Here is a 25,708-nt window from a genome sequence, read left to right on the forward strand (position 1 = left end):
GGGTAATGATTTATCACTATTTTGGGGGTGAAATAATATAACTGTGTTCTTGGCCAACTGTTTCTTAAAAGCTGCTAGGGGAAAAGTTAAAAATAAAATCTCCAGGGACTTCCCTGGCGGTCCAGTGGTTAAGACTCCTAGGTTCCACTGCAGGGGGCACGTGTTTGACTCCTGGCTGGAGAACTAAGATTCCGCATGCTGCACAGCGCAGTCTCATTAATTAATGAAGTAATTAACTAACAAAAAATAAAAAAATAAAAATAAAATCTCCCGCCAACAGAGAAAATCCTCTCCAGAAATGTAGAAATAAAGAAAACGGTTTTACTGTTGAATAGCCATTCAACCAGACTGTGTTGTGCACCACAGGCGAACCACTAATGTCTGTGCAAATGAAATCAACCTCACCTTTTTTGTTTATAGCTCAGCAGATAAAATCTGTTGCATACATGTCCTCAAGATAAACAGGAACTTGTCTCATGTGAAAAGACTTGACAACACCATAAAGATGGCATACATTCTTTCAGAGTACATCCTAAATTCACCTGGTCATCTTGTGATGAACTGGTCCATGCTAGTTCATACCCTTTATCCAAAGAAGAAAGACAACTTCTCGTATCTGTTATGACAAGCAGGTAGTTACAGCTCAGAGCAAAGTGCCTAACACCTAGCCTAAACTCCCCTGGTGACAGAGAGATAAAGAAGATAGCTCTCAGGTCCTTCACAAAAACATTCCTGGGTTGTAATGCTGGCAAGAGACTGATTTAGCTTTGAAAAAGATTTAGATATTTATGAAAGGGACAGAGGAAGTATTTATATGACAAGCGTCTTGAGGAAATCCTCTAAAAACGGAAATAAGAAGTGATGATTCATCCAAATGAATAAGCACATAACCCATTCCTGATTTCCCCAGCTGAAGTGCCACATTAAATTAATCCTGCACAAACTGTGTGCTTCTCCAAAATTGCTCTTGGAAGTGGCTGCTTAGAGCCAGGAATGGTCTTTTCCGGTTCTTGCTGCTGCTGACTGTGGCCTCTGCCTGAATTCCCACCGATGAAATGCTGCTTGTGTGGGAATGACAGCGACCACGCCTCCTCTGAGCCTGAGCCTGGCAAACCTCCAGGGCGCATTTCTCGCATTTTCCATTTTCACCAGGTAAAGACGTCAGCTACACTGAGTACCCTGGAAGCACCTTGGATGGGCAGTGCGCCCAGCAGCCCGCCACCAGGCCTCCAGTTCTCACCTCACCCACGTGCACTGACCGGGTCTCAACAGAAGACTGGGGTGGCCTGTGAACCCCAGCTGCTGTGCCCACCTCAACACCTCACTCTATCCCTTCAGCCCAGAGACATGCTGGGCTCCCCAGCCCCCTGCCCTGTACTTTGCCCTGGACACTCTCTGGAAGTATTTTTATTACAAGCTGTCTTGAGGAAATGCTCGAAAAAAGGGAATAATAAGTACGGAGTCATCCAAATGAACAGGATGTCCAGCGGGGAGCTGATGTCTCTCACGACTCACCCCTCTCTCCAAAAGGCGAAAAACCGTCACTTCATACATTTCCCCCTTTTTAAAGTTGTTTAAGCTAGGAGGGTAAACCTGGACCCTGTGATTTCACCTTGACTAGAAGCAGCAATGGCCACCTTTTAGTTTGGTTTCATTAAGATCTCTTCATATATATGGATATTTACAATATAAAGCTTTCTCTTTTTGTATCTCCGTTTCTATTAAATACAGGTATTTTCCCTCTTTTGTCAGTTATCTATTTTTATTGAAGTATAGCTGGTTTACAATGTTTCAGGTGTACAGCAAAGTGATTCGGTTACATGTATTTATGTAAGAATATATATATTCTTTTTTCAGGTTCTTTTCCATTATGGGTTATTACAAGATATTGAACATAGTTTCCTGTGCTATACAGTAGGTCCTTATTGTTGATCTATTTTACATATACAAGTGTATATCTGTCAATCCCTGTTCTTTATCTTTTTAACTTAATTTTTTACTCTCACATTCTGTTATACAGATACTTAACAACATATTTTGTGTTCAAATCTTTCACTTTCACTTCATACTTTTCATCTGCTTTGACACTGTACTTGAAGAAGCCTTTCCCATCCTTCATTTCCTAAGTAGTTGCCTGTGTTTTCTCCTGTTTATGTTTGGTCTCTTAACATACCAATTTTATCAAGATAACTGGCACCCATCTTCAGGATTTGTAAATCATTCTCCTCTTAAAGTCTCTCAACCATTTTTTTCAACACTAACACATCTACCACAACCAGGAAATGCAACGTTTAAGAAGAAAACTCAAGTTTCTCATCTAACAGAAAAGGACAGGTTCTTCTTTGAAGCTCAGGGACACGTCTTAATTTAAAGTCAGGGGAGAGACTTTCCCGGTGTTCCAGTGGTAAAGAATCCGCCTTCTAATGTAGAGGACGGGGGTTCAAAGCCTGGGAACCCTGGTCCGGGAGCTAAGATCCCACACGCCACGGGGCAATTAAGCCCGCGTGCCGCAACTAAGACACGACGCAGCCTAAGAGAAATAAATATTCTTTAAAAATAAAAATAAAAAAATAAAGGCAGGGGAAGCAGGAAAGTGACCGTCACATGTGAATTCCTTCTTATTCAAAATAGAGGCCGTAGCAGTTTGCTTGGGCTGCGTCACAAAGTACGACAAACTGGCGGGCTTAAGCAACACAAATGCACTGTCCGACATTCTCGCAGGTTGGAAGTCTGAGATGCAGGTGTCAGCAGGGTTGGGCCCCTCTGAGGGCTGTACGGGAGGGTGTGCTCCAGGCTTCCTGGTGGAGAGGGCCGTTTCCTCAGCAGCACATGCACTATGTATGTACTAGGCAGGTGCCTGGGCTGAACTCCGCCCCCAGGGCTGCTTAGCCACAGCAGCACCAGGCTGCCGGAGGGGTTGTCACGGACCCGTTGGCAGGAGGATTGGAGGCTGACACAGACGTCCGCTCAGCTGTGGACCCATGGCCTGGCCACAGCCCTGCCAGAGGCTGCCTGTGTTAAATCCAGCTCACGGTTCACCTCCCTCCCGCTTATGTCATTCAATGACGCCTTGAAGACCCCCTACTGCACCAGCCTGGGTGGCACATCCCACCCAGAGATTTCCAAATCAGAAGCAGGTCAATTGAGAAAGTTAAAATTAGGCCCTAGCTCAGTGCTGTGGAATTAGAATCTGTGAGGCTGTGTCCAGGCATCTGTGCTGTAGTATTTTCTCCACGTGACTCTCATGCCGAAAGGATTGTATTGACAAAGCACTTCTGCTTCACTCTACTGATATTTCTGCACTAGAGCTACAGCCGTTGTTATATTAAACTGCATCCACAGGAGGAAAAGACAGGAGGAGAGGTGATAGTATTGCTTGTCTCCAAACACGCTGTTACTGAACTGAACTTGTGTCCACTCGCCCGCACGCAGTAAAGCCAATCTACTGACACCGGGTCACGGTGAAGGAAAGTGCAGCGTTTACGGCAGGGCAACAAGCAAGGAGTCTAGGTATCTAGGGCTCAAAAGGCCCCAACTCCCCAATGGCTTTGAGGGAAAGGTGTTTAAAGATGAGGTGAGGCTGTTGGTGGGAATGTAAACTGGTGCCGCCACTATGGAGAACAGTGTGGATGGAGATTCCTCAAAACACTAAAGCTAGAGCTACCGTATGACCCAGCAACCCCACTCCTGGGCATATACCCAGAGAAAACCATCATTCAAGAAGACACATGCACCCCAATATGTATAGCAGTACTATTTACAATAGCCAAGACATGGAAGCAACTTAAATGTCCATCGACAGAGGAATGGATAAGGAAGATGTGGTACATATATGCGATGGAATACTACTCAGCCATAAAAAAGAATGAGATAATGCCATTTGCAGCACCATGGATGGACCTAGAGATTATCATACTAAGTGAAGGAAGTCAAACAGAGAAAGACAAATATCATATGGTATCACGTCTATGTGGAATCTAAAACAATGATATAAATGAACTTCTTTACAAAACAGAAACAGACTCACAGACATAGAAAATGAACTTAAGGTTACCAAAGGGGAAAGGTGGGGGAGAGGGATAGATCAGGAGGTTGGGACTAACAGATACACACAACTATATATAAAACAGGCAATCAACAAGGACCTCCCGTATAGCACAGGGACCTCTACTCAATATTCTGTATTAACCTAGGGAGTTCCCTGGTGGCCCAGAGGTTAGGATTCCGGGCTTTCACGGCCGTGGCCCGGTTTCAATCCCTGGTCAGGGAATTGAGATCCTGCAAGCCACACAGAGTGACGAAAAAACCCCCCAAATTCTGTAATAACCTAAATGGGAAAACAATCTGAAAAAGTATAGGTATATGTATACATATAACTGAATCACTTTGCTGTACACCGGAAACTAACACAACACTGTAAATCAACTATACTCCCAATATAAAATTAAAAAATGTTTAAAGTGAATTACAAAAGAGTGGGAGGTGAGGGAGGGGAAGTTGAGGGGTGTGTGGTCAGCTTGTGGACATTCTTCCGATTGGTTGGTGGTGAGGTAATGTGAGGTCAACATCGTCAACCTTCTGGTTCCAGCTGGTCTGGGGTCTACGTGCTTGTGGGCAGCATGCAGTTAACTTCTTCCACCTGCTGGGGGTTTCAGTCTCTGCAAAACAGCTCCAAGGACGTGGCTCAGAACAGTATCTACAGCCCTTGAGGAGGAACTAAAGGTCCTTGACTTTAACGGCTACAGTAATATTATTTGGTCTTTTGGGACTGTTTTCCTTTCTTTTTGCACTTTCTCACTTCTCTGATTAAATTGTTTGTTTCGAACTCAGAGAAGGCTAGGAGGCTAAAATTTTCTGAAGACAAGAAGCAGGCAGAAGACATGGGGAGAATCCATCCCAGGAAGGCCCCACAGGGTCCTGCTCAGTTACAACATCAGATTCAATCTGGGCTCTTTACGCCAGTTTTGGACAACATACCAACACATCTTAAGATGGGTCCCACCTAACTATAGCACATTTGGACAAGGTGAGGTGGGGTGGGATTATGCAAATCCAGATCTGAAGACTAGATAAAGCAATCAGGGTATTTCACAGTATACAAGAGAAATTTTCACGGGGACAGAATACCAACCTTCTAATATCTGAAAGCCTGTTAACCAAGAGGGAGAGTGACTTCTGTTTTGTTATAGAAGGACCCAATCAGCTGTGATGGTTGAAAGCATGATGAATGCAAATCTGAACTCACTGGAACGTCTACAGCAGAGGGACACAGGTCCTCAAGCAGCAGTGCTTTTCCCAGCAGTGCGGACCCTGAGGAGAGCTGGGCTGTGGCAGCTCTGGAGGACCTCAGACGCTCTTTCCATGGTCTCTGAGACCTACAACATCTCAGAAAGTCCACGAACGCAAACCAAAGAGACACTCAGTCCCTGCACCTTGGATGAACTGATTTGACTCTACGTATGCATTGCTTGGGCTAATTAAAAATATGTAAGTGATCAAAAGACAAAATAAAACTTTGGGCACACCCTGAACAACAGAGATACTTCTCATCAAAGTCCAAACAATAATTCAAAAGCAAGATTCAGAGCCAAAATGTGGAAACAACCCAAGTGTTCATTGACAGATGAATGGATAAAGAAAATGTAGTGTGTATATTCATACAACAGATATTATTCATCCACAAAAAGTTTCTAATTGATACAAAGAGCATTTATGTATTTTTAAATGATTGATATTTCTTTGTATAAACAGTGAAAATTTAACAATTCCACTTTTAAGAGGAAAGGTGTTTCTTTGTACAAACAATTAAGTCTCAGTAGTAGAGGCATAAGCACACACGTGAACACAGAGTAAACAGAAATACCTCCCCGCTACCTCCCCCCAATCTCATCCCCCGATGAGCCCTGCTGATTCTCCCTCCAAGTAATGGAACCTGTTTGCTTCTCTCCATCTTCTCAGACATCGTCTTCCTGGACTACCACAACAAATTCCCAACCATATCTGGGTCTCCAGACTTCCACTCTTGCTGAAACCCCACCCCATCCATTTATACAGCAGCCAAAATAAAGCTTTTCCCTTTCATTGCAAACTGGATCACGACACCTCTCATTCACCGGTTTCCCATTGCACTTGGCATACATCTGAACTTCCTTAGACCCAGGGTTTTATTTCCTTCTCACTCACTGTGTACTGTCCACACTGGCTTTGGGGTCTAGGAAGGAAATTTTAATACAGGTTACTGCACGGATGACACTTGACGACATTATGCTAACTGGATAAGCCAGATACACATGGACAAATGTTATATGATTCCACTTCTGAGAGATCCACAGAGGGGTCAAATTCATAGAGACAGAAAGTGGAAGGGTGAGTGTCACGGGCTGGCGGGAGAAGGGGAGTCAGTGTTTAACGGGGACAGAGTTTCAGTTTGACAGGGTGAAAATATTCTGGAGATGGATGGTTGGGATGGTGGTACAACAATGTGAATTTTTTTTTATTAATTAATATTTTTGTTTATTTTTGGCTGCGTTGGGTCTTCGTTGCTGTGCGCAGGCTTTCTCTAGTTGCAGCGAGCGGGGGCTACTCTTCGGTGCGGTGCGCGAGCTTCTCATTGCGGTGGCTTCTCTTTGTGGCAGAGCATGGGCTCTAGGCGCACAGGCTCAGTAGTTGTGGCTCGCGCGCCGAGGAGTTACGGCTTGCGGGCTCAGTAGTTGTGGTACACGGGCTTACGTGCTCCGCAGCATGTGGGATCTTCCCGGACAAGGGCTCGAACCCGTGTCCCCTGCATCGGCAGGCGGATTCTTGACCACTGTGCCACCAGGGAAACCCAACAATGTGAATTCTTGATGTCACATAACTGTACCCTTAAAAAGAGCAAATTTTATGGAATGTATATTTTATCACAATAAAAAAAGAGAGAAGGGAGGAAGGAGGGAAGGAGGGAGGGAGGGAGGAAGGGAGGGAGGGAGGGAAGGAGAGAGGAAGGAAGGAAGGAAGGAAGGAAGGAAGGAAGGAAGGAAGGAAGGAAAAGCAAGACTCAGACACCCAGGGGAGGAGTGGAAGTATGAGTTGGGAGGTTCAGAAGAAGCTTCCAGTGACACTGCATGACCCTGAGTTGGCTATTTTCTTCTCTGCATCTCGGCTAACGTGTACTTCCTACCCTCATAGAAAAATAACCTGTCTTGAATTGGAGGTTTTCCCATTTACTCTTTTTGTACATGTGACATTTTTATTCAAAAAAATAATCTGTCTTGAACTGGAGATTTTTCCATTTAGTCTTTTGTACACGTGACATTTTTATTCAGGTAGTGAAATTTCTGGGTCAACAGTGATACCACATTCTCAAAATTTTGATAAGTAGACTAGAATTTCCTAATTGGAATCGAGGGGCAGGCTTTGGACAATCCATGGACTTCGTGAAATCCAAAGGTGCCCTTTTTTGTTGTTCTGTGTTTGTTTGTAGACCCCTTTGAAGGGTGCGTGAGCACCTGTCCTTCTCTCTGATTTTAGCTTCTCAAAATGGCTCTTGGACTCAAAGGTGCCTGAGGGTGGCGGACGTGTGCTCCCCCAGTACAGAATTCTGAACACAGTGTCAGGACACATTGAGCAGAAGAGCTTTGCCAAACTGCGTGTTTTAACGTAACTTTTCAATCCAGTCAGTCAGTGCACCTGGGATCTTTTTTACATACTTATCTCACTCTTATAAGGCTTAACCGTTGCTGCTTCCCCTAAGTTTCCTTGTCCCTCTCCCCACTCTCCCACCAGGCCGTGGAAAAGGAATGGGAGCGAGGGGGAGAGTCCAGCAGGGAGAGGGCAGCGCACCTGATGGGAAGCGGTAAAGAGGGGTCCGGACACCTTGAGGGGGCTTTTGGAGGACGGGCAGAGGTTGGGTCAGTGGCAGGAGATACCATTTACCCCTGATCTCTGGGACAAGCGCACACATAGGTCTGACAGTTACTTGTGTTTTCATTCAAACTGGTTGCCAGGTTGGAATGACCCATGATGACGTCACAGGCTTCCGACCTTCCTGATTGGAAGGACCAGACTCCGTGGCGCTCGGCAGCAGAGGTGGACAATAGCATCTCGCCAGAGCTTTTCTCCACTGCCAGCTGCCCCGCAGCTCGGAGAAGGGACGACCACTTGTGTTTTGCCCAAGTCCAGAAGAAGAGTTGGGACAAAGCAGAGTCTACGCTTCGAGGAAGGGAAGAGTTTGGGAGAAATCATGGCCAATCGTCAACCGAGTTCCCAGGTGGAGGACCAGGACTCCCAGCCCAGCTCCTCAGGGGACCCCCTGGAGGTGACTGTCAACGAAGAAAGCCCAGGACCGTCAGGTGAGGGAGCTGGCACGAGAAGGAATTTCAGAGGCTTGACCAGTAAGGAGGAAAGGGTACAGAGGTCGGGAAGGAGCACCTGCGTCAGGTGCCTATGAAAGAAGGGAGACATTCGGAAAGCCAGGGATTGAGGGAGGAGAGGACAGGAGCTGGGGACACGGAAACCCTGGGAAGCAAGAAAGAGGGTTAGGAGATGAGATCCAAGGATGAGAGAGGGGAAGAGAGGAAACAAGGGGAGGGTTCTTTTTCTTCTTTTTTCCTAGTGGGAGAAATTCTCTATCATGAGAAAGAGTTTTCAGGACAGGAAGCTGGAAAAATGACAAAATGAGACAGGGGAGGGATAGGTAGATATGGGCAGAGAAAGATGGAAAGATGACTTGGGGCAAGGTCAGAGGTCTATGAGACTGAAAAGGGTAGGGGTGTTTCGGGGGGGAGGCGGAGTCGGGGTGGGGTTGGGTGGTCACCAGTGGCTGAATTCCCAAGACGAGAACGTCCTATTGTAGTCTCTTGTCTTTTCTCAGCCCCCTGGGCCGGCTGCAGCTCCCCGCCTCAGCGCCCTGGCTGTAAGAGGAAGAGGTCAGTGGCGTTCAGAGAGGAGGAGGAGGAGGGCGAGCCGGCCACTGAGGCCCAGGACACCTGGGTCGTGGAGTCGCTGAGTGGGCTCAAGATGAAGCTCAAGCGACAGCGGGTGTCTTCAGTGCTGCCTGAGCACCACGAGGTCTTCAACAGGATGCTCGGTAAGGACCAGCATCCCCCGCCCCCCGCCCAGCACCCTCCAATCCTATACTTGAAAAGCAAACAAACAAACACTTCCAATGACTACACTTTCCCAATGGAAAAGAATTCCCTGCTACTTGGTGCGCTCTCCGTCCCTGGCGGACTGTCTATGGATAAAGGACGCAGGAGACACATAAATGATACAGGATTAGGTTAGACTTACAAGTGATACAAGACTAGGTCAGATTTAGAAATGATACAGGATTACGTTCGCTTGGTTTCAACTGTACCCCTGAGACTCTAGCTCTTACTGGCCTTTTGAATCTTAGTGGCGTGGGGTGGCGGGAGGGGGTGGGGGGCAACACAAGCCACCTTCGCCCCCTGACGTGACTGTCAATTGAGAAATTGGCTGTGAGTAACTCGATGCCCTCTGCACTGGTACGTGAATGCATGATGAAGGGGCATCACTCCCTGTCACTCGGCCCCCCTAGAAGGGGAGTCACCCCTTTTCCTCCCACAGCGAATGGTCTTCCCTCCCCTCTTCCCATCAGCTTCGCCCTGGGCCACATCTTGGCATTTCCCCAGGGGGGGCGCGGTTCTCCCTCTTGGCTCTGGAATGCTCCCACGACAGCCCTGTTCCCACTGGCAAACATCTGCCCTCTTTTCACAGAGGATCCCGTCGTTAGGAAATTCCTCGCCTGGGACAAAAACCTGCGGGTATCTGACAAGGTAAGTCCCCCACTGAGATGGATTCCTGCTCCAGCGCCTGTCCTGGGTGGGCACGCGGGGTGCTTTCTACACCCACGTTTCCACTCCCCTCCCAACCTGATGCCTTGTCAACACTTCCCTCCAGGGGCCTCGAGGTCCCCACTGGGATCTGAGCCCCAGGTGTGCCCCTTTGGTGGTTGCTGCCTAAGTCCCCTCTCCTCTCAGCTGCTGGGGACTCGCCTTGGCTCCGGTTCATCAAACACCGTCCAGTGCCAGCGGCCCTAAGTCCACGCCCTCAAACCCACAGCCTCGCATCCTTGGAGCGTCGCAAACTCTGACCTTCTGTCCCCTCCCCTCCCCCAAATAATCAGGCTCACCCAACACGGGGGTCTCTTCTCCAAGTGGCACCACCCATTCCTCGTCCCCTGCTCCCTTATCCCACTGTTTTTCCTCTTCCACGATGCGACCTCTCTCCTACGTTTTTTTCCCTCTTTCCATCAGTATCTCCTGTCGATGGTGATAGCTTATTTCAGCCGGGCCGGGCTCTTCTCCTGGCAATTCCAGAGAATCCATTTCTTTATAGCTCTGTGAGTATCTTGCTCCATCCCCTCCATCAATATTCAACACCCTGGGAGGGCGCAGGGAGAGACCTGGGGCTCTGACCTTTCATCTATTTTTTTAAACCCCTCTGTACCGTTTACTCTGGCTGTGAAAATGACAGGATTACAGCAGAGTGGTTTCTTTTTCAAACGAAGTTATGTTTTTTATACCATTCATTGACAAAACAAACTGCCCTAATGTCAATTAAAACACTGAACGAAACAAAGCAAAACACGAAACCTTCCTAAGAGGAGAGGAAGAAAGAACTGACACCATCCTGCCCACAAGTAAATAGACTTGAGACGTTTCCGGTTCTCATTCTCCGGTCTCGGGTCTTCCCACATCAGCACCAAGTGTGATTATCTTCCGTTTCTGCGTTCCCACGACAAATGCCACAATCGGGGCCCTTATCACATAGCGCGGACCTCGTAGAAAATGCTCCCCACTGATGTTTCTTCCACGTCTCCCAAGCCAGTCGGCTCTATTTGCCTGAATGTCCTTCCAAAACCCAGGTCTGACCGCTTCACACAATGTCATTGGCTAATTACGTGCCAAATCAAGGCCAGAGTTCTGGGTTGGAATTCAACTCTCTCTGCAATCTCCATCACACTGTCCTGATACTTTATTCCTTTGTGTCACTGTTCCTTCCAAATACCCTGCCCTCTAAGTTTCTATTGTGCTTTTCTGTCCAGGGATCTTTCCCACACATTTACCTGAAGAAAATGACCCTATCCTTAAAGTGGGTTCAAACACCAAAACCTTCACGATGCCTGATCTCCCTAACTTCTGCATCCCGGAGGCACTTTACTTAAAATCGTATTAGAATGTGATGCTTTGCATTACAGTCATTTCTTATCTCCCCCCTTCCCCTTCCCCAGTCCCATTAGACTACACACAATGTGGAAGGCAGGTCTTGTCAAAATGTCCATGCATTCCCAAAACACTCAGCACAATTCTTTTCATTTTGCGAATGTTTGTTATTGTGAGTCTTCGAGGTAATCGGTATGGCATTTGGCTACGGGATAAAATGTTCACTCATTCATTCATTCATTCATCTAAGGAAACCTTATAAAGTACACCCTACATGCTGGGGAATATGAGGTGATGGGAACAGAGATTCACAAAAGGCTGTTGAATTAATGCATCAAGATGAACCAAGCCCTTAATGTGTCATTTGGTAGGAGAGGGATGAATGCAGAAATAGATCAGATCAGCTCCTGCCCTCAGGACCTGTACATACACCTACAACATAGGGAGAGAGGTGTGTGCACATACAACAAGTTGAAGGGAACAGGGGGTTTGGATTTTGTCCGCATCATCAAGGTGTGAGAGGCACCCTTCCGAAGGTCCTGCCTGGCAGTGGCGCCTTGATGACTGGGCGGCTCTCGGGGACGCTGGGCAGGGCTGGGTGGGTCGTGTCAGGATGCTCAGCCTGCCTCTTTTCTGGGAAGCTGATCTCAAGTGGAGGCCCTTCCTGTGCTGATGACAGCCACCTGATGTCTTTCCCCAGCTATGTGGCCAACGACATGGAAGAGGACAACCAGGCCCCCAAACAGGCCATCTTTTCGTTCCTCTATGGAAAGAACCGCTCCCAGCGTCCCTTGTTCCACAAACTGCGTCTCCAGTTCATCCGTTCCATGGGCTGGAACGCTAGGGTCACTCGGGAAGAGTGCGAGCAGGTGGGTGGGCTGTGGCGGTCTGGGGGAGGGGCAGGGCCGGAGAGGAGGTGGGGATCATGGGGGATTCGGTCTGGGACTTGGGGACGGACGAGAAAGAACCGGACGCGGGGCACGGGGAGGCAGCGTCATCCTCATTTCCAGGGGCTGTTTGTCTTTCCAGATCCAGGCTTTTGATCCAGAGCTCTGGGTGTGGGGAAGAGATCGCGCCCTCTTGCCCTAGAGGCCCCAGGACCACGCAGGCCTGAGGTCATCGGCCTGCGCAAAGGTAGGTCTGCGTCCGCAAAGGTGCGGGCGGAATGACGCGTTGCTTACTGAGGAAATCGGAGGAATCCCACTGCTGGACCCACATCACCTCTCACGCTGTGAAGGGGGCCAGCCGGCCACACAGCCACACGCCGACTCAGCGCCCAGCCGCGGCCTCACAGCCACACACACACACCAGCACCGTGGGGCCCGTGGGCGCCAGACCTCGGGGAAACCAGTCTGTCACAGACGCATGGGTCTCACTGAGGTCACTTCACCCAAAGCAGTTGGGTCCAAATAACAGCTCTGATGAGATGGTGATTTTTTTCCATATACGGTGTTTCGAGTTTCTCTTTTTAATTCATTTTTGGCCTTACATCCCTCAGGGATATGGGTTCTAGGATTTACCTACCACAAAGTAAATGTCTACAAACAGGATATTAGATGGAACAGCCTACACGTTCAATAAGAAAAGACCAATTATGACTAGCTTTATTTTCATCCAAATTTACTTTCCAATTGCTTACGGCCAGATCACCTGTGACTCTTTATTTCCCCTGACTCACCACTTCTGGACCAATGATTCCTCTTGTACAATTCACCTTTTCCCCCTCAACTTTATGGTCAAGGGGGTTTATCAGAACGAGTGAAGGTTAAGGAATGCCATCTTCAGCATGGCTTGTTACAATGGACACATTAGAGTTCTAGATGTGGGCAGAGGATTGAGCAAACATTTGGTTGAAATCTTGCAAACTAGCTGCCTTAGTCCGTTCGACCTGCCCTAACAAGATACTACAGACTGCGTGGCTTATAAACAACAGACCGCAGTCTCTTTTACAAGGGCAATAATCTCATTCATGAGGGCTCTACCCCATGACCTAATAACCTCCCAAAGACCCCACCCTCCTAATACCAGCCCCTTAGCGGTTAAGATTTTAAGATTTCAACCTAAGAATTTTGGGGGACACAAACATTCAGCCCATAACACTAACCAAGTTTAGGACTGACTATTATTTAAACATTAGGATCCAGGGACTTCCCTGGTGGCTCAGTGGTTAAGAATCCGCCTGCCAACGCAGGGCACACGGGTTCGAGCCCTCGTCCGGGAAGACCCCGCATGCCGCGGAACAACTAAGCCCGTGCGCCACAACTACTGAGCCTGCGCTCTAGAGCCCACGAGCCACAACTACTGAGCCTGTACTCTAGAGCCCGCAAGCCACAACTACTGAGCCTGTGCGCCTAGAGCCCGTGCTCCGCCACAAGAGAAGCGTCATGAGAAGCAACGGAGAGTGGGCCTCGCTCACCACAACTAGAGAAAGCCCACGCACAGCAACAAAGACCCAATGCAGCCAAAAATAAAATAAAGAAAATAAGTCAATTAAAAATTAATAATAAAATAGACATTAGGATCCAGGATTAGGATTAGGGATCAGGCAGCAGGTCTCCTGGTCCACGATGCTGACTGGTCAGTGATGTCTGTAGTGTGGTTCCAAGTTCAGAATTTAAGTGGTGCCAAAGGACCAAGGTGAGTTAAGACTAAAGCAGCATTCTCCAAATGCCAGCTCCCTGAGCAGAATCACCTGGAGTCTTGGCTATAAAGCAGATGACTGGGCCTGACTTTCGGTGTATTCAGTAGTTTTTGCAGTCAGGCTCACCAAACTCCAAGAATCGCACTTGAAAACAATGAATGGTTCAGGATTGGGGCTCCGAATGGAGAATTTGAGATAAAACTGCAATCATAAATGAGTCTCAATTCTGGTGAGAACTAAGAATGTGAAAACCTTTGTATCTGGACAGTTGCCACTTTGAAATCTGACAGCCTTGCTCCTTCTCTTACTTCCAGATCACAGAGCCCAGGAGAGATGAGGATGTTGCACAGGAGGTCAATCCACACGCTGACGACAGCCGTGAGGAAGGGAGGGAGAAGCCTCTTGTGCAGATGATCGGGAAGAACCCAGCGTCTTCTAGAACGAGCTCAAGAGAGTTTTCGTGTCACACTCCTGGGAGCGGGGCGTGCTTCTAGGAGTCTGTGGCAGGACAATAAGAAATCAGGGTTCTGTCACGTTCCATCCCTTTGGAAGGCACCACCCCAATTTTCAGATCATTTCATTCAAATCTCCCCTGAGATGAACACTGGAGGTCCCATTTTTTACACACTTCTTTGCCCCAGTCTAGAAGCATTTGAAGGTGGCGTGTAGGGGGCTCAGAACAGGAGGGAATAACTTTAAAATATATAATTAGAGCCACACGGTCATGACTGATGACTTAACTTTCACTGGCGTATTTTGAAAATGTCACCTACAGAAGTACTGTATTTTTGTATTTTATATTTATAGATGTATTTTAAATAGTTTTGAAATAGTCTTCATTGTGAAACATCTTATTCCCACCAAGTTTTGTGATGAGTATTACAGCTGTTGTATATTTACACCTATATACAATTTTATTCACATTTTCAAGAGAGATTTTTGGTTTTATCTATTACATAATATACATTTTATCTATTACATAACATTTCCATTCTACTTATAGCTAGGTGGGTATTTCCTCCCAATTCTTGTAAGCATAAATTTCTATATTTTTAGTTCTCATTACTGAATTGTGGGAATTCAGTCGTAAGTTTTTAACTTCTCTCAACAAGTTTGTATGTTATTTTAGATTATTAAAGAGTACCGTGCAATGCAGCTTTGGGGGAAATATAATAAAGATGAAAGTCTTCTCACAATCATGATGTGTGTGGTCATTACCAGTCTGCTTCGCCTGTTTGCTGCCCAACGAGGTGTGGCTTAATGGCGTTGTGATTATCCAACCACATTTCTTAACTCTGAAAAATAATCCTGAATTATTTTTCATGGAGGAAAATCTACAGAAGATGAGGCAGATCTTACGTCGTTCAGGACTCCAGTACTGAGAGACAAGTGTTGGGTAAAAGGAAACATAGCTTTACTGAGGAAGCCAGCAGCCCAGGGGAGAAGGTGGACTCGTCCCAAAGAACCAACTCTCCCCTCCTGAGGTTTTGCTTGAGGACTATATAGGGAAAAGAGAAAGGGGCTGCATGTTGAAGACAGGGTTACGGGGTGCGTGATCAGCTCACGCACATTCTTCTGATTGGTCGGTGGTGAGGTAGCGGGGACTCAACATCATCAGCCTTCTGCTTCCAACGGGTCTGGGGTCTGCGTGCTTGTGGGCAGTATGCAGTTAACTTCTTCCACCTGCTGGGGGTTTCAGTCTCTGCAAAACAGCTCCAAGGACCTAGCTCAGAATATTACCCGATAGCCTTTTAGGCGGAACTAAAGGCCCTGGACTTCGTTTAACGGCTAAAGTATGATGATTTTGTCTTTGCTGTTTTTTCGGCCACGCCACGCAGCTTGTGGGATCGCAGTTCCCTGACCAGGGATCAAAAACAGGCCTCTAGCAGTGGAAGCGCACAGTCCTAACCCCTGAAATGCCAGGGAATTCCTGACAGTACACGTTAAAGAGAAAAAAACAGACCAAAAGGAACACAGTTTTAAGGAAGCTTAACTTTCTCAGAAACGCAGAAATTTTGTTGTGCATTTATTTTCTTTCTTTTTTTTTTTAATACATTTATTTATTTATTTATTTATTTATTTATTTATTTTTCTCTGCGTTGGGTCTTCGCTGCTGCACGTGGGCTCTCTCTAGTTGCAGTGAGCGGGGGCTTCTCTTCGTTGTTGTGCGTCGGCTGCTCAATGCGGTGGCTTCTCTTGTTGCGGAGCATGGGCTCTAGGCACGTGGGTTCCAGTAGTTGTGGCTCGCGGGCTCTAGAGGATTTTTTATTGTTTACTTTTTGCAAGTATTCATCAAATGCGTATTACTTGAATGAATGACAAATCATTTCTTCCAGCAATCTTCAAACTGCTTAAAACTATGACAATATTTAGCGTTTCAAATTTCATATGACCTCACTCTCTCCGTGTTCTAGTTTCTAAAAGCATGTGGGATCTTCCCGGACCAGGGCTCGAACCCGTGTGCCTTGCACTGGCAGGCGGATTCTTAACCGCTGCACCACCAGGAAAGTCCCTGTGCATTTATTTTCAAGAAAATAAGGCGGCCGGATGAATTCAGAACTAGGGGCAGAAAGCTCTTCCTGTGAGATACAGAATCTCTGCTGTTTAGGCAGATTTAGAGAACAACTTTCCCAACCACTTATTAAGGAGACCAATACTCCACGAAAAAATATATCATTTTTACAGAGGGAAAACCAAACTCCAGCTTTGCATCAATATAATATTTGATACTTAAGAGAACCATAAGCTCTTTTTTGAAAATCTCTGCAATAAACATCAAAACTGAGCCACCTTCGGCTGAGACCAATACAATTCCCATTCCACCAATCTCCTACAACTTTCTAGATTCATTCAGGTGGTGTCCTTCACCATCCTCTTTCTGGTGCTGGAACAATCGGTCATTTTACTTTAGGACCAAACTATTTTTGTTCCTGTTAATAAACAAAACTACATCTCATCATCTTGCATACAAAGTTGTACCTCTCGGTTGCTGGAACCAAGCAGGACCCTGCAGGGCCCTTCCATGTCCCCTGCCTCTTGCTTGTAAAACAGCTGCAGTCTCCCAGGCCTCCCCTGAGTCACAAAACAACAGGTTCAAGCAGTTCACGATTAGGACAACAGCAGTCACAGAATCTTTAGTTCCTCCCCAAGGACATAAGTAACAGTGTCAGAGACACATTCCTAACTTGTTTTGCAGATACTAAAACCGCTACAAGAGGAGAGAGCTAACTGTATGATGACCAGACTGGAGCTATGACATAAGCTGCTCCATCTTGAGCAGACCTGAACCAATGGCTTACACAATTCCAGGAACTGGCCTCAAGGAAATGGGAACAATCCAGCACTGGACTTGAAGATTAACTGTGCCGGAAACAATCAACATGACACTGACCACACCACTGCACGACCAATGTCAAGATGATGGTCAGAGCTGACTGTGCTACTCTGCATGTAGCCCCCACCTGCACAGCCCAGAGACTTCCCGTCTTTTCCCTATAAACCCCTTTTCCCTCTAAAGGGCAACTGGGAGATGCTTTGGGGGACACTAGTCCACCATCTTCCCAGGTTGCCAGCTTCCTGAATAAAGCATCTTTCTTCTTCCACCAACCCTTGTCTCTGGAACATTGACTTCTGAGCGATGAGCAGCTGCACCTGAGTTCTGTTCCAGCCGATAACATTACTATTGCTCAAGCCTCATTCATATTATATTCATAACAACTTTGAACCAAAGTTACTTCCATTGTACAAAGAAAACTAGGAGTGAATAACTGACAACTGCCCATCACACACCAGCATTGTAGGCTAGCAGAGCTCATGAACACACGTAACACAACTTTACGAAGCCACAAACATCCCTTACACAACTTCTCCAAGTGCCAGACACAAACACATTCATTAACACACCCACAGATACAGCCTCTAGGTAACAAATAAAAATATGCAGCAAGAGCATAGAACTTGAGATTATGCTTAGTGATCAACGTTTCAGGTTTCTGTCTTGCTTACAAATGACCTCGGTATCCAATGATTATCCAGTCAGTAACACAATTTAATATCAGTTCAAGGGTTTACGTAAACTAAAGATCTTGGAATGTATCGACAAGCTAACAGTACAAAACATAGTTACTGTTGAAATAAAGTTTGTCAGAAGAATAATTAAATGTGGCTAAACACAAATTTACATTTTTCATAACCTTAAATATTAAGTAGAAGTAATGTTAGCTTATTTGATGGGTACACCTATATAAATTTAGGAAGAACACACCCAAGTAGAATTGTTTTCAATGTATGCCTAATACTGATAAATAAGATAGGAGTAACTTTGTATTAAACCAAAACTATTAAACTAGCTTCATTTGCCAAAGATTGACCTAAATTATGTAAACTTGAAGTCTTTAAATTTCTGAGTTGATTTTTTTGTTTGTTTGTTTTTTTGGCTGCACCGAGAGGCTTGCTGGATCTTAGTTCCCTGACCAGGGACTGAACCCGGACCCTGGCAGTGAAAGCACCGAGTCCTAACCACTGCACCACCAGGGAATTCCCTGACTTGATTTCCGTGAGAATACTTTTCTAGCACATTTAAAGTATCAGAAGTTCAAATTCCTTTCTCTCTGAGAATTTGAGGGATACATAATTTTTATAAGCACATTTGTATCTTTGTAAGCCAATCAGGACAGAAACCCTTGAATTTAAGAGACTCTACAATCTACTTTAATAGATCCAGAAGTAGGAAAACATTACATACTCACACTGTCACAGGTAAAGGCCTTTCTGAATTACAGACACACAGACATACAGAGAAATGGAACTTTTACCTTCAGTTCTAAAGTCTTAGACATGGGTCAGGAATAAACACTCACCAGTCTAGAGATTAAAGAGCCGTCCTCCTCCCATTGGGCAAGAGATTCTTAACTGATTTGAGCTAGTCAAAGTAGACAAATAGACGAACAGAAAAGACTAAGAAAAGACTAACAAACCAGATCCTCTGTCACCTCTCACCTAACTGAGATTAGCTCTGTAGAAACTCAATCGCTTTGGAGAGACCATCGAAAGTCTTCAAACGACAGAGCCAAACTCAGAATCACTGCTGCTACAAATGGGGAAGCACTTAGCTGTAATCTGAAAACAAAGCAGAAACACAAAAGTAATAGAAGGGGAAACTAAAGAAACGGAAAGTGAGCCAAGTTCAATGGTTGCTTGGGTGGGTTCACCCCTGGGAGAGGAGAAAAGATGTACCTGGGCTTCACCGGCTCAGGAAACACACCACTTGTTGCTGGGCTTTTACAGCTTTATTTCCGTATAACTGATATACAAAATCCAGCCCAGGTTTAATTTGTATAACTTGATGACTTTGGACATATGCACACACCTGTGATACCATCACCACCATCACGGTAATATACTCATCACTTCCAAAAGATTCCTTCTATCCCTTTGTGTCTCTGTATGTGTGTTAGGAATACTTAACACAGCACCAGGTACATGAAAAGGTGCTCAACGTCACTAATCATCCGGGAAATGCAAATCAAAATCATCATGAGATGTTACCTCACATCTGTTAGAATGGCTACAATTTTTTCTTCCTTTTTAAACATAGACTTGTCAAGGTTGTAGAGAAATCGTAACCCTTGCATATTGTAGGCAGGAATGTAACATCGTGCAGGCACTGTGGAAAACAGTATGGAGTTTTCTCAAAATCTTTTAAATAAAAATTCCATATGATCCAGCAATCCCACTTCTGGGTATACAGGCCCAGCTCAGAGACATTGCAGCTTCAGTTCCAGAACACTGCAATGAAGCAAATACCGCCATAACGCAAGTCACATGAATTTTCTGGTGTACCCGTGCATGAAAAACTGACGTTTACACTATACTGTAGTCTGTTAAGTGTGCGATAGCCTTGTGTCTAAAAAAACAACGTACATACCTTTATTGAAATATACTTTAGGGAAGAGAAATATACATCAATGGAACAGGGTAGGAAGCCCAGAGATAAACCCACGCACACATGGTCACATTATCTTTGATGAAGGAGGCAAGAATATACAGTGGAGAAAAGACAGCCTCTTCAATAAGTGGGGCTGGGAAAACTGGACAGCTACCTGTCAAAGAATGAAATGAGAACACTACCTAACACCATAACACAAAAATAAACTCAAAATGGATTAAAGACCTAAATGTAAGGCCCGACACCAGAAAACTCTTAGAGGAAAACATAGGCAGAACACTCTATCACATAAATCACAGCAAGATCCTTTTTGACCCATCTCTTAGAAAAATGGAAATAAAAACAAAAATAAACAAATGGGACCTAAGGAAACTTAAAAGCTTTTGCACAGCAAAGGAAACCATAAACAAGACAAAAGAACAACCCTCAGAGTGGGAGAAAATATTTGTAAACGAAGCAACTGACAAAGGATTCATCTCCAAAATATACAAGCGGCTCACGCAGCTCAATATCAAAAAAACAAACAACTCAATCCAAAAATGGACACAAGATCTAAATGGACATTTCTCCAAAGAAGATATAAGATTGCCCACAAACACGTGAAAAGGATGCTCAACAACACTAATCATTAGAGAAATGCAAATCAAAACTACAATGAGGTATCACCTCACACCACTCAGAATGGCCATCATCAAAACATCTACAAACAATAAATGCTGGAGAGGGTGTGGAGAAAAGGGAACCCTCCTCCTGCACTGTTGCTCGGAATGCACACTGATACAGCCACTATGGAGAACAGTATGGAGGTTCCTTAAAAAACTAAAAATAGAACTACCATACGACCCAGCAATCCCACTACTGGGCATATACCCTGAGAAAACCATAATTCAAAAAGAGTCATGTACCAAAATGTTCATTGCAGCTCTATTTACAATAGCCAGGACATGGAAGCAACCTAAGTGTCCATCATCGGATGAATGGATAAAGAAGATGTGGCACATATATACGATGGAATATTACTCAGCCATAAAAAGAAACGAAATGGAGGTATTTGTAGTGAGGTGGATGGAGTTAGAGTCTGTCATACAGAGTGAAGTAAGTCAGAAAGAGAAAAACAAATACAGTATGCTAACACATATATATGGAATCTAAGGGAAAAAAAAAAAGGTCATGAAGAACCTAGTGGCAAGACGGGAATAAAGACACAGACCTACTAGAGAATGGACTTGAGGATATGGGGAGGGGGAGGGGTGAGATGTGACAGGGTGAGAGAGTGGCATGGACATATATACACTACCAAATGTAAAATAGATAGCTAGTGGGAAGCAGCCGCATAGCACAGGGAGATCACCTCGGTGCTTTGTGACCACCTAGAGGGGGGGGATAGGGAGGGTGGGAGGAAGGGAGATGCAAGAGGAAAGAGATATGGGAACACATGTATATGTATAACTGATTCACTTTGTTATAAAGCAGAAACTAACACACCATTGTAAAGCAATTATACTCCAATAAAGATGTTTAAAAAAAAAATTTTTGGTCAGTAGACTAGAATTTCTTAATTGGAATCGAGGGGCAGGCTTTGGACAATCCATGGACTTCGTGAAATCCAAAGGTGCCCTTTTTTGTTGTTCTGTGTTTGTTTGTAGACCCCTTTGAAGGGTGCGTGAGCACCTGTCCTTCTCTCTGATTTTAGCTTCTCAAAATGGCTCTTGGACTCAAAGGTGCCTGAGGGTGGCGGACGTGTGCTCCCCCAGTACAGAATTCTGAACACAGTGTCAGTACACATTGAGCAGAAGAGCTTTGCCAAACTGCGTGTTTTAACGTAACTTTTCAATCCAGTCAGTCAGTGCACCTGGGATCTTTTTTACATACTTATCTCACTCTTATAAGGCTTAACCGTTGCTGCTTCCCCTAAGTTTCCTTGTCCCTCTCCCCACTCTCCCACCAGGCCGTGGAAAAGGAATGGGAGCGAGGGGGAGAGTCCAGCAGGGAGAGGGCAGCGCACCTGATGGGAAGCGGTAAAGAGGGGTCCGGACACCTTGAGGGGGCTTTTGGAGGACGGGCAGAGGTTGGGTCAGTGGCAGGAGATACCATTTACCCCTGATCTCTGGGACAAGCGCACACATAGGTCTGACAGTTACTTGTGTTTTCATTCAAACTGGTTGCCAGGTTGGAATGACCCATGATGACGTCACAGGCTTCCGACCTTCCTGATTGGAAGGACCAGACTCCGTGGCGCTCGGCAGCAGAGGTGGACAATAGCATCTCGCCAGAGCTTTTCTCCACTGCCAGCTGCCCCGCAGCTCGGAGAAGGGACGACCACTTGTGTTTTGCCCAAGTCCAGAAGAAGAGTTGGGACAAAGCAGAGTCTACGCTTCGAGGAAGGGAAGAGTTTGGGAGAAATCATGGCCAATCGTCAACCGAGTTCCCAGGTGGAGGACCAGGACTCCCAGCCCAGCTCCTCAGGGGACCCCCTGGAGGTGACTGTCAACGAAGAAAGCCCAGGACCGTCAGGTGAGGGAGCTGGCACGAGAAGGAATTTCAGAGGCTTGACCAGTAAGGAGGAAAGGGTACAGAGGTCGGGAAGGAGCACCTGCGTCAGGTGCCTATGAAAGAAGGGAGACATTCGGAAAGCCAGGGATTGAGGGAGGAGAGGACAGGAGCTGGGGACACGGAAACCCTGGGAAGCAAGAAAGAGGGTTAGGAGATGAGATCCAAGGATGAGAGAGGGGAAGAGAGGAAACAAGGGGAGGGTTCTTTTTCTTCTTTTTTCCTAGTGGGAGAAATTCTCTATCATGAGAAAGAGTTTTCAGGACAGGAAGCTGGAAAAATGACAAAATGAGACAGGGGAGGGATAGGTAGATATGGGCAGAGAAAGATGGAAAGATGACTTGGGGCAAGGTCAGAGGTCTATGAGACTGAAAAGGGTAGGGGTGTTTCGGGGGGGAGGCGGAGTCGGGGTGGGGTTGGGTGGTCACCAGTGGCTGAATTCCCAAGACGAGAACGTCCTATTGTAGTCTCTTGTCTTTTCTCAGCCCCCTGGGCCGGCTGCAGCTCCCCGCCTCAGCGCCCTGGCTGTAAGAGGAAGAGGTCAGTGGCGTTCAGAGAGGAGGAGGAGGAGGGCGAGCCGGCCACTGAGGCCCAGGACACCTGGGTCGTGGAGTCGCTGAGTGGGCTCAAGATGAAGCTCAAGCGACAGCGGGTGTCTTCAGTGCTGCCTGAGCACCACGAGGTCTTCAACAGGATGCTCGGTAAGGACCAGCATCCCCCGCCCCCCGCCCAGCACCCTCCAATCCTATACTTGAAAAGCAAACAAACAAACACTTCCAATGACTACACTTTCCCAATGGAAAAGAATTCCCTGCTACTTGGTGCGCTCTCCGTCCCTGGCGGACTGTCTATGGATAAAGGACGCAGGAGACACATAAATGATACAGGATTAGGTTAGACTTACAAGTGATACAAGACTAGGTCAGATTTAGAAATGATACAGGATTACGTTCGCTTGGTTTCAACTGTACCCCTGAGACTCTAGCTCTTACTGGCCTTTTGAATCTTAGTGGCGTGGGGTGGCGGGAGGGGGTGGGGGGCAACACAAGCCACCTTCGCCCCCTGACGTGACTGTCAATTGAGAAATTGGCTGTGAGTAACTCGATGCCCTCTGCACTGGTACGTGAATGCATGATGAAGGGGCATCACTCCCTGTCACTCGGCCCCCCTAGAAGGGGAGTCACCCCTTTTCCTCCCACAGCGAATGGTCTTCCCTCCCCTCTTCCCATCAGCTTCGCCCTGGGCCACATCTTGGCATTTCCCCAGGGGGGGCGCGGTTCTCCCTCTTGGCTCTGGAATGCTCCCACGACAGCCCTGTTCCCACTGGCAAACATCTGCCCTCTTTTCACAGAGGATCCCGTCGTTAGGAAATTCCTCGCCTGGGACAAAAACCTGCGGGTATCTGACAAGGTAAGTCCCCCACTGAGATGGATTCCTGCTCCAGCGCCTGTCCTGGGTGGGCACGCGGGGTGCTTTCTACACCCACGTTTCCACTCCCCTCCCAACCTGATGCCTTGTCAACACTTCCCTCCAGGGGCCTCGAGGTCCCCACTGGGATCTGAGCCCCAGGTGTGCCCCTTTGGTGGTTGCTGCCTAAGTCCCCTCTCCTCTCAGCTGCTGGGGACTCGCCTTGGCTCCGGTTCATCAAACACCGTCCAGTGCCAGCGGCCCTAAGTCCACGCCCTCAAACCCACAGCCTCGCATCCTTGGAGCGTCGCAAACTCTGACCTTCTGTCCCCTCCCCTCCCCCAAATAATCAGGCTCACCCAACACGGGGGTCTCTTCTCCAAGTGGCACCACCCATTCCTCGTCCCCTGCTCCCTTATCCCACTGTTTTTCCTCTTCCACGATGCGACCTCTCTCCTACGTTTTTTTCCCTCTTTCCATCAGTATCTCCTGTCGATGGTGATAGCTTATTTCAGCCGGGCCGGGCTCTTCTCCTGGCAATTCCAGAGAATCCATTTCTTTATAGCTCTGTGAGTATCTTGCTCCATCCCCTCCATCAATATTCAACACCCTGGGAGGGCGCAGGGAGAGACCTGGGGCTCTGACCTTTCATCTATTTTTTTTAAACCCCTCTGTACCGTTTACTCTGGCTGTGAAAATGACAGGATTACAGCAGAGTGGTTTCTTTTTCAAACGAAGTTATGTTTTTTATACCATTCATTGACAAAACAAACTGCCCTAATGTCAATTAAAACACTGAACGAAACAAAGCAAAACACGAAACCTTCCTAAGAGGAGAGGAAGAAAGAACTGACACCATCCTGCCCACAAGTAAATAGACTTGAGACGTTTCCGGTTCTCATTCTCCGGTCTCGGGTCTTCCCACATCAGCACCAAGTGTGATTATCTTCCGTTTCTGCGTTCCCACGACAAATGCCACAATCGGGGCCCTTATCACATAGCGCGGACCTCGTAGAAAATGCTCCCCACTGATGTTTCTTCCACGTCTCCCAAGCCAGTCGGCTCTATTTGCCTGAATGTCCTTCCAAAACCCAGGTCTGACCGCTTCACACAATGTCATTGGCTAATTACGTGCCAAATCAAGGCCAGAGTTCTGGGTTGGAATTCAACTCTCTCTGCAATCTCCATCACACTGTCCTGATACTTTATTCCTTTGTGTCACTGTTCCTTCCAAATACCCTGCCCTCTAAGTTTCTATTGTGCTTTTCTGTCCAGGGATCTTTCCCACACATTTACCTGAAGAAAATGACCCTATCCTTAAAGTGGGTTCAAACACCAAAACCTTCACGATGCCTGATCTCCCTAACTTCTGCATCCCGGAGGCACTTTACTTAAAATCGTATTAGAATGTGATGCTTTGCATTACAGTCATTTCTTATCTCCCCCCTTCCCCTTCCCCAGTCCCATTAGACTACACACAATGTGGAAGGCAGGTCTTGTCAAAATGTCCATGCATTCCCAAAACACTCAGCACAATTCTTTTCATTTTGCGAATGTTTGTTATTGTGAGTCTTCGAAGTAATCGGTATGGCATTTGGCTACGGGATAAAATGTTCACTCATTCATTCATTCATTCATCTAAGGAAACCTTATAAAGTACACCCTACATGCTGGGGAATATGAGGTGATGGGAACAGAGATTCACAAAAGGCTGTTGAATTAATGCATCAAGATGAACCAAGCCCTTAATGTGTCATTTGGTAGGAGAGGGATGAATGCAGAAATAGATCAGATCAGCTCCTGCCCTCAGGACCTGTACATACACCTACAACATAGGGAGAGAGGTGTGTGCACATACAACAAGTTGAAGGGAACAGGGGGTTTGGATTTTGTCCGCATCATCAAGGTGTGAGAGGCACCCTTCCGAAGGTCCTGCCTGGCAGTGGCGCCTTGATGACTGGGCGGCTCTCGGGGACGCTGGGCAGGGCTGGGTGGGTC

The 25,708-nt window shown here is 46.6% G+C and overlaps 3 protein-coding genes and 1 long non-coding RNA gene across 18 annotated transcripts in view; 2 read left to right on the forward strand and 2 right to left on the reverse strand.

Moving 5' to 3' along the window:
- Window positions 1–25,708, reverse strand: part of LOC309645842 (zinc finger protein 12-like) — a 113,643-nt gene that overhangs the window by 32,164 nt on the left and 55,771 nt on the right. Inside the window, exon 1 of one of the 15 annotated variants that reach the window (XM_082431563.1) lies at window positions 18,805–20,479. The exons of the other annotated variants lie outside the window; for them this stretch is intronic. The gene's annotated coding sequence lies outside the window, so the exon portion shown is untranslated. Of the gene's footprint in view, window positions 1–18,804; window positions 20,480–25,708 lie in introns of those variants that run through there. 15 annotated transcript variants of the gene reach the window in all.
- LOC309645857 lies at window positions 1,438–8,892 on the reverse strand. Its single transcript, XR_014255092.1, has 2 exons — window positions 8,795–8,892; window positions 1,438–6,863 (listed from the first exon to the last, which is right to left on the reverse strand). It is a non-coding gene; the product is annotated as an uncharacterized lncRNA (long non-coding RNA).
- On the forward strand, window positions 8,893–16,625 carry LOC309645853 (speedy protein E4-like). Its single transcript, XM_082431621.1, has 5 exons — window positions 8,893–9,067; window positions 9,718–9,776; window positions 10,257–10,342; window positions 11,866–12,034; window positions 12,195–16,625. Exons 1-5 carry the CDS (start codon window positions 8,998–9,000, stop codon window positions 12,252–12,254), a joined length of 444 nt encoding a protein of 147 aa, XP_082287747.1. The 5' UTR covers window positions 8,893–8,997; the 3' UTR covers window positions 12,255–16,625.
- Window positions 22,159–24,366, forward strand: LOC309646086 (speedy protein E4-like; the record flags this gene model as incomplete). The annotated part of the gene is made up of 4 exons (XM_082432068.1): window positions 22,159–22,267; window positions 22,660–23,004; window positions 23,655–23,713; window positions 24,194–24,366. 4 exons carry the CDS (start codon window positions 22,159–22,161, stop codon window positions 24,281–24,283), a joined length of 603 nt encoding a protein of 200 aa, XP_082288194.1. The 3' UTR covers window positions 24,284–24,366.

Source organism: Balaenoptera physalus (genome assembly GCF_965194825.1).
Source record: "Balaenoptera physalus genome assembly, chromosome: 16".
Lineage (NCBI taxonomy): Eukaryota > Metazoa > Chordata > Mammalia > Artiodactyla > Balaenopteridae > Balaenoptera > Balaenoptera physalus.

Excerpts from the sequence above, each read along its gene's own strand:
- LOC309645853 (XM_082431621.1), top strand. The coding sequence starts at position 8,998 with ATGAAGCTCAAGCGACAGCGGGTGTCTTCAGTGCTGCCTGAGCACCAC. Across the intron at positions 9,068-9,717 it reads GGTCTTCAACAGGATGCTCG|AGGATCCCGTCGTTAGGAAA; the intron begins GTAAGGACCAGC and ends CTCTTTTCACAG. Across the intron at positions 9,777-10,256 it reads ACCTGCGGGTATCTGACAAG|TATCTCCTGTCGATGGTGAT; the intron begins GTAAGTCCCCCA and ends TCTTTCCATCAG.